This window comes from Paroedura picta, chromosome 3 (genome assembly GCF_049243985.1).
Source record: "Paroedura picta isolate Pp20150507F chromosome 3, Ppicta_v3.0, whole genome shotgun sequence".
NCBI classification, from domain to species: Eukaryota; Metazoa; Chordata; class Lepidosauria; order Squamata; family Gekkonidae; genus Paroedura; species Paroedura picta.
The window spans coordinates 109483769-109496807 of NC_135371.1; the positions used below are offsets into that span (position 1 = coordinate 109483769).

General features: G+C 39.4%; 1 protein-coding gene across 2 annotated transcripts in view; it reads right to left on the reverse strand.

Annotated features, from left to right (window-relative positions):
• Nucleotides 1-480: 480 nt before the first annotated feature.
• The window catches only part of WWC1 (WW and C2 domain containing 1), a 126303-nt gene continuing 113744 nt past the window's right edge, over nucleotides 481-13039 (reverse strand). Inside the window, exons 19-23 of one of the 2 annotated variants that reach the window (XM_077327158.1) lie at nucleotides 11572-11736; nucleotides 7961-8053; nucleotides 4662-4889; nucleotides 2880-2998; nucleotides 481-2132 (exon numbers count right to left, since the gene is read on the reverse strand). In XM_077327158.1, the coding sequence (XP_077183273.1) occupies nucleotides 2066-2132; nucleotides 2880-2998; nucleotides 4662-4889; nucleotides 7961-8053; nucleotides 11572-11736 (672 nt within the window). In that variant the 3' untranslated portion in view covers nucleotides 481-2065. The remainder of the gene's footprint in view (nucleotides 2133-2879; nucleotides 2999-4661; nucleotides 4890-7960; nucleotides 8054-11571; nucleotides 11737-13039) is intronic. The other variant, XM_077327157.1, reaches the window with a different exon arrangement.

The following is a 13039-nucleotide window of genomic DNA, read 5'->3' on the forward strand; positions in this document are numbered from 1 at the left end:
AAAGCAAAATCCATTATCACCACTAGCCATGGATTCTAAAGTCCACCGCACATATGCATTATCTGACTATGATAGTCTTTAGGAATGCCCATTTTGCTTACTTGACACAAAGTGATGAAGAATAGAAACTTATTTTGTACAGAACTATGCTACGTAACTACTATTGCTGCTTTTCTTTTGGAGTTCCACATATACTCTTTAATAATCTAAGCATCATGAAATGTCAGAGGTCAAGTAAGTAACCTATAGTTTGCAAACATTTTAGACTATTCTGGGATCTCTGGTGGTAAAATTTTGTTAAACTATCATTAAATTAACAATACATAACTGTAGAGCAATATGGGTGCCTTATTATCCCTGGGCCATGTTCCCTTTTAATTCTCTCTGCAGAATCTACTCCTCTTCACTCTAATTCAAAACATATTTAAATGTCCTCGGAGATGTATATCTCAGCAGTAAGTTCTGGCAAGAAAAACAAAGAAGACACTGAACCAGGTTTGTAAATTTCTATAGCAATTTAAATTTTAATCCTGACAAAATTTAAAATAGATATAAATTCAATCATTTAGTGCTTGCCTAATAAAGTGTTTTATACATGAAAAAGGAATATGTACATCTCAAGAGTCATCCAGTTTTAAATCACTTGTTGGCTTTATGAAGGCGCATCTTGGTTTGTCAGCCTTTGTGTTTCTGTCCCATTGTTCTCTAGCCATTACCAGCAAAGGTCTTACATTGGCAATAGTTAAGCAAATGTGGGTAAAGGACAAAACATGATCGTAATTCCACTAATCTAAATCACATTTGATCATGAACTGGCCATGACAAACATTTTACAATTTGCGTAAGAAATACCAGATACAGTCCAGTCAAATTAATGTGTTACTTTCTCTGTAGTGTGAGGGAAAGGGGTACTTGCTCAAGACTAATACCAAGTTGATCCCCTGGCCTAGAATGTACTACTAGAAGAGGAGTGTGTGCAGAAAGTTTGGTGGGAATGTGAATGTGCAAACAAGAAAACACTTCTGTGTGCACAAGGAAGAACTACTTCACAAGTTAGGATTATTTTTAAACCAGTGCTACCAGCAATAGGGAAAGCTATGGCATATGGACAAAGTTACAGTATTTCTATATAAGGCTTTGTAACACCTTGTTCAGTATGAGTTTTCAAAATGAGTAAAATGAGCATTTGAATTATACTCAGTGAGGAAGAAATGTATGAAAAACATTGATAGGAAGTTTTTTTTAAAAAAACTTCTTAATGGTTGCTGTTCTTTGAAGGCCGGAAAAAAATTATAATGTAATCAACCTGAAAATGTAAAAAATAAAGTCTATTTTAAAAAATGAATTCGTTTCACTGTTAGCTGATTATAAGGATTTGTGTTTCTTAAGCATGAGCAGTCATTAGAAAGGCTAAAATGGATGTTCCCAGCAGCTCTCGTCCTGTAGTAAAGGGTTCATTGGGCTTTTGGAACTTCATGATCAAACATAAAAGGAGTTAAAATAATCTCCAAATTAAAGTGCAGAAAGCAGTGTGAGCTCCACACTCATTTTTTAATGGCCTAGAAGGCAGTGGAAGTGTTTCACGGCTCGCGGACTAGCCAGAGCTTTTTCACAACTATTTTTGTAATGGCTTTTTGCATCCTTTTTTGTGGTACAAAAATATGTAAACTAGCAAAAGCTAGTTACAAGAAATAGGCAATGCTTTTTAGAATGGATGTTCCTCCAGATGCAATTTTATTGTGGTAAAACTTCCCTAAAAAAAATAGAGCTGTACAAAACATCTAAATGGAATATTATTTAAACAACATTTAGAGCTGTAAATTGTTCATATTTAAAAATTCTTTCCCAAAAATACATTGCTAAATATACAAACTATATAATTATGTCATGTTAATGCTGTTTTTCACAATGCTAAGAATCTTACCTTTTGAAAGCTAAGAATCTCAACAGAAAGCTGACAAAACCAACAGTGTACAAACAACCTGGTTATATTACATAAATAAACCTCAGTTAAACTAAATGACACTTTTCAAAGTGGCTGGAAAAAGGAATACTTAAATAGGAATTAAACATCATCCGCAGAAAGAGCTGGAATGTTTATCCTCGGTCGTGTGAAAAATGCCATTTTTTCTCTGAAAAACAATACCAACATCACTTGTTAATGACAGTAGGAATTTTAAGCTTGGAAACTCAGAGAAAGAGAGAGCAAGTACAAAAAATATGCAGTTGTGCCACCGTCCAGGACTTGTTAACCCATTTGGAGTGAATCAAAAATATTTCTTTACAATAAATACTACCAAACTCATAAAAAAGCCATTTGTACAAATCCCACACTGTTTTTGGATAAGATTACAACAGAGTATTAAGAGGGTACAAACTGGTTTATGAGCCAAAACTTGGCACGAACTTGGCCCAATTCAGAGCCCCTGAATATTTACTGGACTTTTGTCCAGTTCTGCTGTTTGGGTTATTTAAACTTGACAGCTAGCACTGTGGGTCTGCATCTGTCCTGTTAGGTTGAAATGGCTGCCTGCCTTCCTAAGCAATCTTCCCCCCCCCCCCACCTTCTCCCAAAAGTGGATTCAAACTGGCTGGCTTGTTTTGGGGGTATTTTTAGCTTTGTGCGGGGCCATTAGGCTCAGGCATTAAACAAAGGGATCTGACAGGTGAGGCAGCATCCTGCTACAACAAAAGGGTCTTTCAGGAGATGATGTTAGAAAATGCTGTTCAATGTCATCACTCATTATCAGAGGATAACCATGATGCCAGCGTGACTGGTTAGTTTCTACGCCTCAGTGGTTTCATGCTGTCCGTAAGTGAAGTAATTTCAAAAACGGGGAAGTCAGGTATTTAAATAAAGCTGCAACTCATTTTCCTACCTAAATGACTGCACCTCCAGGGGCTCCTTCTGACTCTGCCCTCGTAGTCTATGAACATCTTTAGCAGCTGCTCTCATCATTTTATCAGCTTTTAGTTCAAACTTCTCATCTTTTTCAGCCTGGAAATGAGAAATTAAGCCATTAGTCTAAATCGAACACGAGAGGTTATTCTAACATCCTTCTTGTAGACAAAGCACAACTTCCATGTCAGCATATGGTATTCATGTGAGACTGATTTACTTGAAGACATACACTTCAGAAGCTGTAAAAGGACTGAATTTATAAAAGATTTCTTGTTGCTATAGTTCACACCATTGAGCTGGAGATATATATGGGGGGGGGGGAGTAAAACATCAAGATACATACTGATACCTGGTGCTCACTATCCTGTAAGATTAAGGCTCCATAATTTTGTACTAGTCACAAAAGAGTTAGACAAGCCATGGGTAAGGAGGGACTATTTGTATAAATGCAAAGAGATAAAACAAGTTCTTACAAATAATTCTTTTGCACCTGAATAATAAAATACATTCACATTTACAGCTTATATTTTAATATATATATATTTCATGCAACATACGGCTTGTGTTTTACAGATGCAGTCTGGCTGCTAAGCTAGCAAACTGTCAAATAATGTTTAAATGTAACAAGGGTGACACTTTTAATGTTGGAACATTTTGTGTTGAAAGCATACTGAGCAGTATCCTGTGACTCCATGGGTGGAAGGGGTATCTATATGAACATATAATTTAAACATTTATTTTGAAACTGCCTATTTACCGATTCTTTCAGGTTATGCTTATTGTGAGATTGGTCAAAGAAACAGCAAACTATATATAATTTGCTGGCTGGAAATTCTTCTGAAAATTCTGGATAGTGGTACTCAAAATGATTATGTCTTCAAATATTACCTTACTAAATGGAATTATAAGTATACATTTATCTTCTGTATACTTGTGGGGGCATGAATACATTCAGGAACATTCAAACACAGATGACCTTTCACCACGTGGAACATTACTTTTATCCAGGTAATGATGGCTGAAAAGTATGGGTAATTTGGGGGCAGAATTTCTATTTATTTATTTTATTTATATACTGCCCTCCCAGGAGGTTTATATAGGCCATAGAAACTATACAGGAAACAATCCAAAGCATATAAATAACCATAACATTAATACTACAAACTGATAATTGCAACAGTGGTAACAGTACAACCGTACAAACAGGTCCAGGAGCAGAACACATTGATGGATTTCTGGGAGGGAGGGAGGGAGGGAGGGAGGGAGGGAGCAGGGGCCCTGCAGATGTTGCTGGTTTCGCTCAGTCTCAACCAATTGCCTGGCGGAAGAGCTCCCTTTTGCTGGCCCTGTGGAACTGTTTTAGCTCCATCAGGGAGAACATAGAATCGACATTAAATCATGTTGCATATGACACTACTGAATAGTGATTTAATTATTTATTAGATTTTTATACCACCCTCCCTTACAGTGGTTTACATGGGAATGTCGTGGGATACATAGAACGTCATACATTAATAACAGTTAAAACAACATATCAGTAACAATTCTAACAATAAATGTAAGTTTAACAGGTTACCATAATTAACTTATTGAACAATTTCAGTAGAACAACTTTAACAGAACCTCTAGGGAGGCCAGAATTGACCTTATAAGAGCAGAGGGGTCATTATCAGTGAAAGGAATTGAAAAAGCAAGCAGCACTGGAATTGTTTTGAGAATCTGTTAATAAAAAACACTTTGTATTTATAAGAATACTTGCCTGTTTCTCCACTAGCCTCAGCAGAATCTGAAATCGCTCATCCTTCACGAACCCAGGTAGTTCCTTTCCCCCTTCATTTTGAGCTTGTTCTAACTGTTCCTTCAGCTCCTTCAAAACAGAGATTTCTTGTACCAGTTGATTGTGCCAAGTCTTTGAAGCCTGCAAATCCAATTCCAAGTCTAGAGAGGTACGGATTAGACGCTCAACTCCAGTGTTTTGAACTGAATACTACAAGGGGAAAAAGAGATGCATTTATTTTTTATTTCTTATATATTTATATACTGCACTCTGCAGCTTAGGGCGGTCTACACAGAACATAAGAGATCATGGAATAGGTATAGCATAACTCAGTAACAATGTCTAATAAAACACTGATAACCGTAATAACAGAATAACAAGTTCAGTGGGTGTTGAACAATATGAATATGATAACTATCCCATGGTTGGTCAGTTCAGAGTTCATCGGAAGGGGTTCTGGGAGGCCCAGCAGATGTTGGCTTGGTCAACATCTCAATCAAATACCTGGTGAAAGAGCTTAATTTTGCAGGCCCAATGTTTGTGGGCCATCCATGTCTGATGTTTGCTTTTGATTTTCACAATTTTACTTTCCTCTTGGTTTTTTATTTAGTTACTTTGCTGTTAGGGGTTTTCCTGTACTTTGGACTTTCTGCTTGGGTTGGGAGGTTGGTGTCAACTGATTTGTGATGAGTTTATTTGTTTCTGGAGCAATGGCCCCTATCATCAGATATGGCATCTCAGGGCTGCCCAGTTCAGCTTCTGGTTGCGGTTTGGGATGTACCTTTTGTTGTTCTATTGATACATGTTGGGGGGGGGGTCGAGTTAGTTGCGCAGGTAGATCAGTTTTCATTTTTGGGTTTGAGTGGAACTGCTTTGGAGTGTTCTATGCTGTTTTGAATTAATTGGGATGTGGTAAGTGGTTTGATTTGAGGTGGGTTGGGTGGGTAGGACTGTTTCAATGGAGTGATTCAGCCAATCAATTTTCCAGTTAATTAGGGGGTATACTGTATTCCTCCAGGATGCTGTCATGGAATAAGTTCTTTAGCTGCTTTGGTTTGCCTTAAACAGAATCTACATTTGTTGGGAGGAGGGTGCTATTAACGTGGTTGGCAGTTAATTTTCCTGCATGCAGTATCCCCCCGCCCCGGCCAGGTTTTTCCTGCCTAGACTTGTGGCCTTAATAGTAAAGGCCTGGCCTTTGTTTTCCTGGGGGGGGGGGTGTCTTCGCATTCCTTTCCTCTTACTGGTTCAATCTTTTTCTGACTCTCCCTCCCACAGACCCACTCTTTCCTGGTCTTTTAGGAGGCTTTCTTCAAGGGCTTATCTTTTCTGCAGTCTTCTTCCCCGTTCCTTCCTCCTTCATTCCCCCTCCCCAATCCTGTTCCCAGAGAACCTGCAATGTCCAAGTCTGCCGGATAACGTTCGGAGTGGGCAGTAGCTGGCCCTTCCCCTGACTGTCCTGAAGATGCTGATCGGTGGAGCCATAGCCACTACTCTGATGGATGAGCTCATGGCATGGTAGGACTATGAACCTGTCGCTGCTTCTTTGATGGACAAGGTGGTGTGGTGTGGTAACTTTGGGTGATGGATGGCTGTTGGACGGATGGCATGGCAGTTCAGCCTTGACTGGGACAACTTCTCTCATGGTCAACCACAGTGTGAGCTCCCCCAGTGAAGGCATGCTGGATTGCTCCTTGCCTGTCCTCCTTCGTTGGTCTTTTCTATGGCTTCTCTCTGGGTCCCATCCCAGAGTTGGGTGATGGTTAGTTCCCTAGGTGGCCTGGAGTTCTGGTGGGCAAGAATTTCTACCACAGCAGCTCCAGTTCATTGGCGGAGGCAGCTGGGAGGCTGCAGGTTGGAGTGGCAGTCTAGTGGTGGGTTCTTCTTTTTATTTTATTGTTTCTTTTGGTTCTGCTTTTGGTTTTGCTTTCTCAGCCTCTTCTTTCCCTTCCTTCACTTGTGTTGTATAATTTGAATTTTTTCCCCTCCGTCTGGTCAGTGTTGCTGTGCTGTTCAATTCCATTCTACTTTTTCTTTTTGCTGAATTTAGATTCTGGGTACTGTATATACTCGCATATAAGCCAAGTTTTTCAGCACAGTTTTTAGCACTAAAAAGCCCTCCTCAGCTTATATGCGAGTAATTGAAATAACAGCCTGCTCCCAATCAGCCAATTGTAGCATTGCCTTTAAAAGCTGAAGTTATTGCAAGTTAAGGTTGTTCCTCCCTGCCAGCCAATCGTAGCATTGCCTTTGCAAGCTGAACTTTTGAAAATGAGCTAGTTGATCCCAGCCAACTTTTGCCTTCAGCAAAGATCTTGAAAGCTGAGCTTCCTCTGGCAGCTTGTAGGACATCAATGGTTTGACTGAGGGATTTTGATATTTCCCCTCCTCCTTTTCCTATTCTTTTGGTTTCTGTGGGTGGGGTGGGTTTTGGGGTGCTTTTGGGTTTACTGTTTCTTTCTCCTAGTGTTTTTTTCTTCTTTTATCTGAGAGGCAGCATTGTTTGCCTTTTCTTCTTGAGGTTGTGTTTCTTTTAAAAGTTGATTTTTACAGTTCTTTCTTTCAGTTTTCAGTTTTACAGTTCTTTATTTCATTGTTTTGTTCGGGGGGCACTGTAGTTGTAGTTAGTGAATTCCTTCACATGTGGTAAGTTCTTAGTTTTGCTACATCAGAAGTATTTTATTACCAACATCTGCTGGTGTGGTGTCATCAAGCAGAAAATAATAACAATAAAACTTAAAATATTAAATACATATACTTTTTAAAACAATGTAGCTTAATTGCAGACAAAGCAAAGCAAAGATAAAATATTGAGTACTGACAACTCCCAAAGTTCTTCAGGAATACATACCATATTATTTACAATGCAGTTTGTCATTAGCACATTGGTGCAAACTACAGGTGCTGTGGCTCAATGGTAGATTATTTGCTTGGCATGCACTGGCATCCCTTGTTAAAGGATCTGGCAGTAGGTGGTGCAAAAGACCTTTCATTGCCTGAGACCCTGGAATGCCAGCTGCCCTTCTGAGTAGACAATACTGATAGACCAGGGGTTTGATTCAGTATAAGGCAGCTTCATGTATTCACAGAAACATTCATGAACAATAAGCCATTTTACAAGCTCCTGCTGGAAATCTGCAACATCCATACTGGCATATATGCTCAGGAACTGTATTTCTTACTAATGAACCATGATTTTGAAAATGTGGTTAGCTTCTCCAAAATATATAAAACCTACCATAAATTCATTAACTAAGAAAGAAGGTTTCAAAAGTTTTTACCCTTTTCATCCTGACACTTCGCCTCTCTGCTGCATTTCGGACAAACGGTGATTTCTTAGACAGAGTTGAACTATCACTATCACTTCGATTCAGCTGGAATAGAAATTAATAGAGATAACTTTATTACTGAGTATCAGTAGGAGGAGGAGCTTACAATGATAAAGGAAGGATAACAAGATTTGAGTCTAATAGCATTTTTAAGACCAACAAAGATTTATTCAAGGTGTGAGCTTCCTCAAGAAGTACGCATGCACATGAAAGCTTACACCTTGAATGAATCTTTGTTGGTTTTAAAGGTGCTATTGAACTCAAATTTTGTTATGCTACTTCAGACCAACATGGCTACCCATTTGAATCTTCCTGTGGTTCTTATGGTGATTAGTAATTGTTATCTCTGTTGCTCATTCTCCTATTTACTATTTTATTACTGATTTGAAATGTTTTAAATCTTTTAAAATATATTTTTATATTGTAATGGTCTATGGCTACATGCAATAAAATATGACTTGAAACTTGGTTATGTTGGTGCTACAATGTGGTTAGACAACCTAATGTGCTTGTCTGCATGCACAAAAATTAGTATCACTGTGACAGGTCTGACATCCATCTTCCATCATTCATGATCCTGTATGTAATACTGAAAACAAAAATCCTATATATAATGTTGATTTCCTATAGCTGTTTCTGAACAAAAGCATTACTGGGACACTACACTGACAATTTTCTGTTCCTAGAGTCACTGACAGATTCTTAATGTCCAAGTCTCATGCCTATATTGATCATTAATCATGTTCTTTGCTGATGGAATATTCCCGCTGTTTGCTTCTCCGATACCCAAGAAACTGCCTGGAACATTCTGGTAACAAAGAAGAGAATGGTGCATATTCTTTTCCATAAAAATTTTGCCTAGCAGACAAATCTAATCTAATTTAACAAAATAACCCTCTCTTTAAATACAAATTCAGTATGTTTGACCCAGGATAGATAAATGCAGCAAGAGCTAGAAAACCTTTCACGTAATCCATTATTCCCTGCAGTGACCATTCATCCATCTTGCCATGCCTGAATGCCCCTGCCATATGTTATTTGTTCCATATCCCTATGTCCAAAGGTTTGTCTTAAGACATAAGTTGATGCAATTCTGAGGTCTAGCTTATTATGGAAAGTTCAACTTGCAGCTAAATCAAAGGGGGAAAATGGATAGTTGATGAATCTGACAGTTTCTGAATTTGTGATTCATTCTGGCAACTGATAGCCTTGATGCTTAGAAGGAACACCTTGTTCCTCAACAGAGCCAGCCCCATCCTTCAAGCAAGGCTTTTCCTGAGTTTCTTCCTGGTTTGCAGCACAGACTGAAGTTAAAGGAGGAAGTTATTTATAGTCTCTCCTGATTCTGGCCTCTGGAACTAATTAATTATGAATACACATTTAATCAAAGAGATGGCCCAGAGCAAGCATAACTTCCATGCACTGGTTACATTCATGCTTGACATCATAAATTGCAATTGAAAGGAAAATAATTTACTTTCAATTTTCCATTATGACCTCTGGTACTTAGCTCTTCTAAAGACAGTTGCATACATACATGGCTTGTTCCCTTGTAAATCCATTTTATTCATCATTAAGCGGCATTAGCAATAGTAGAGGCCACTCACACATTTTGTTATTCCCCCTACAGGCATACATATGTCAGGTTTTGCAGTCAGTGGTGCAGCAGTAGTGTGGGTATACAACAAAATCTGGGTCGTACTCAGCATAAGCAAGTGTGATCTAAAAATATCTGCCGAAGGTAGCCTTTATTCTGCTTTACAAAATTAGATAGATAAGAACAGAGGAAGCCAAGTGTGAAACTGAGATTACAGTGGTTTGTGAATCACACAGTAAGAAGGCTTCCTAAAAATGCTGTAATAATCAAGTCAAGTGTTGTGTTTCCTCCTATGTGAATTAATTCATACTACAAAGTGAAAAGACTGGTAGCAACTTCAGGAATTACACTATTAGCAATGTATATAGAAGAAGAGTTGATTTTTATACCCCACTTTTCACTCAAAGCAGTTTACAGTTGTCTTCATCTTCCTACAACAGACATCCTGTGAGGTAGGTGGGGCTGAGAGAGCTCTTGGGCAGCTTCCACTGGGCAGTTGGAGGTAGCAGAGCGTAGAGCTATCATATACCCTTGACTGAAAAACGGTCCACTCCTTCTATCTGGGATGGTTATCCTCTTCCACCAAGCGTGCAGCTTTGGGAGGGACGCACGTGGAGTGGTGAGGGAGGTAGAGGACACCCGCCTAGCCAGCCAGATCAGCCAAATCAACCCTGGCGATCAATGAGGTGACAGATGTTGCAGCTAGATTGCCCTCACATCCAACAGAGCGTAGAGCTCTTTGAGGGGTGTTGGCAGAAAGGCGGTCACTCAGGTTCACTGGTCTCAGACTGCATATGGCCTTAAAGGTAATTACCAGAATTTTAAGTCTGATCCAGAATTTGACTGGTAGCTAGCACAGTTGTTGAGGGATGGGACGAATGTGGGACCTCGAAGGTGTTGCTATGAAGATCCTGGCTGCAGCATTCTGGACCAGCTGTAGTTTCCATATAAAGGTGCATATAGGCCTGCATAGAGCGAGTTGCAGAAGTCCAATCTAGAGGTGACCGTTGTGTGGATCACTGTGGCTAGGTATTCTGGGACCAAGTAGGTCGCTAGTAGTTTGGCTTGGCAGTGATGGCAGAATGCCAGCTGCACTACTCTCGTGACCTTAGCCTCCATTGAGAGTGAGGTATCAACTACCACACGCAGGTTCCTGGTGTAAACCACTGAAAGCTGCACTCCCTCTTGGTTGGGTAGGCATGCTTCCTCACTTGGACCCTTACTGCCTAGCCATAGGGCCACTCTACTTGAGCCACCTTGTCACTGCTTACTGGCTAATACTTCTGAGGGAAAATCAGGGCCGCCATCCATCAAGTGTAAGAGCTGGGTGTCATCTGCATATTGGTGACATCTCAGCCCGAACCTCTGCACCAGTTGTGCAAGAGGGTGCATAAACATGTTAAATTGGATTGGAGAGAGAACTCCTTCAGGACTTCACAAGCAAGCTGGTGGCAACTTGATAATCTCTTTCCTATCACTACCCTCTGTCCATAATCCTGGAGATCCATAGAGTATCCTGACAAGTTATTTCTCTACCCTCTACTTGCCGCTTTTCAAAAGTATTTATGAATCTGTAATTACACAGATGTCCTAACTATCTCAAAGCTCCCCAAAGTTGGTAAAGCATCTTGCTTTGTCAAAGGCGTACCTCTCCTTCATCCATAGGTCATATTTTCCTATCTATACTGCAACAGAAGGCAGACTATAAATTTAATAATAATAATAAGCAAAATAGTTCTCCTTGTGTGAAAAAATTTAAGTGTACTATAAAACCAATAACCAAAAACCAATTTCAAATGGTATTTTCTCCACCTGGAAATAGAATTAATGTATTTCCTTATCTCCTGCTGAAGAACAGTAAACACAGCCAGATGGAATGGAAACAATGGGTACTTGGTATTTCCCAAGGATAGTGTATTTTAAAACAGGTTATCTCTTAGCACTACACTGAGGTCATTTTCCTTACCCGACACACATATTGGCTCTGTGGTCCTGGAGAAAAGGTTTTGGAACGTATTATTGTACTGCCTCTAACAAAAGGAGTTCGTAGTGGGTTTAATGGTCTTTTATCTTTTGGACGAACTACAACAGAAGATTGTGTGAAACTCTCTGTATTGGTCTCTTTATCTACCTGGGGGAAAAAAAGAGAAAGAAGCTTCAGTGTAACTTGCTCTACCAAAGTACCACCAGTCTAACTGAACAGCAATTCAAAAGGTAAATTCAAAAACAAATAGTAAAATGCAATATTATGCATTAGACCCATGAATACTCAAGAGATATAAACTAGCCTAAAACCTAAAGGTGATGTCTACACCTTTTTAAACAGTTGTTACAATACATATCAAAATCTCAGAATGGTATGATGGCACATTGAAAACTTTTAATTCTTTCATTAAATTTTAAATTATAAAAACTTTTTAAAGTACTGTAAAAACAACAAACATACAGGAGACACAACCTACTATAATTATAAAACATACTAAGTTATGTGTGATTAATCCTTAGCTCATTAGCTTCAATGGTTTATGGATGTTTAAATCAATATGACCTTTAAAATGTAATCAAGTATTTAATTTATAGGGATTCTGTTGTAGGCTGGCTTCTGAATATGGTTTGCATTATGCTTATTAAAGCAATATTATAACTAATTTATAAACACAATGCTTTCCTTTTGAAAAAAATGCAAATCAATATTATGGATTACTAATTAGATATACAAGTGCTGAATAATTAGGAACAATGTCTAAGACAGAACACTGCAATTTGTTTTAAACCTTATATTTTACCAAGATCAGAACTCAGCAACTGCAAGTAGAATGGTTAACACAAAACTGGAACAGACTTCATAATTAGAAACTGACAAGAGTGAGGAGAGAGGGCCGCATCCAGGGACCCTCTTTGGTCTCTCTTAATAGAAGCCTGCTGCATGAACTCCCAGCATTTTCATGAAAAACAGATAACTGTACTCGGAAGCATGAGCCTTTGCAAATACCTGCTTGTACAGACAGAATGGTATGAATACACTAAGGTTGGGTGCTTCAGTGCCCAATGCAGCCAGCGCCACACTGCGGGGGGAGGGAAGCATGGGCATTGGAGCACTGGCGGGCATACACACACGGGCACTGTGTGTGTGCCTGTGTGTGTGCACTTGTCGGCGCGCCCACACCCATGCCTCCCCTCCCATAGCATGGCGCTGGCTGTGTCGGGAGTGACCGGCCGTTTTGGGCGCCAAAGCACCCAACCCTAATATACACTATTCTCTATGATAGTGATGTTTGAGACTGTTCATAGTGACAGTCTTTGTTAGCATAATTCACCAAGCACACGGTTACATGGCCATGTTATAGCAACAGATCTCATCCAATTCAAGGTCTGACAGCTTACTCTGTTGTTAAGATGATCACTGTGTAGAAGCTCTGGCTGATGCAAAAGTG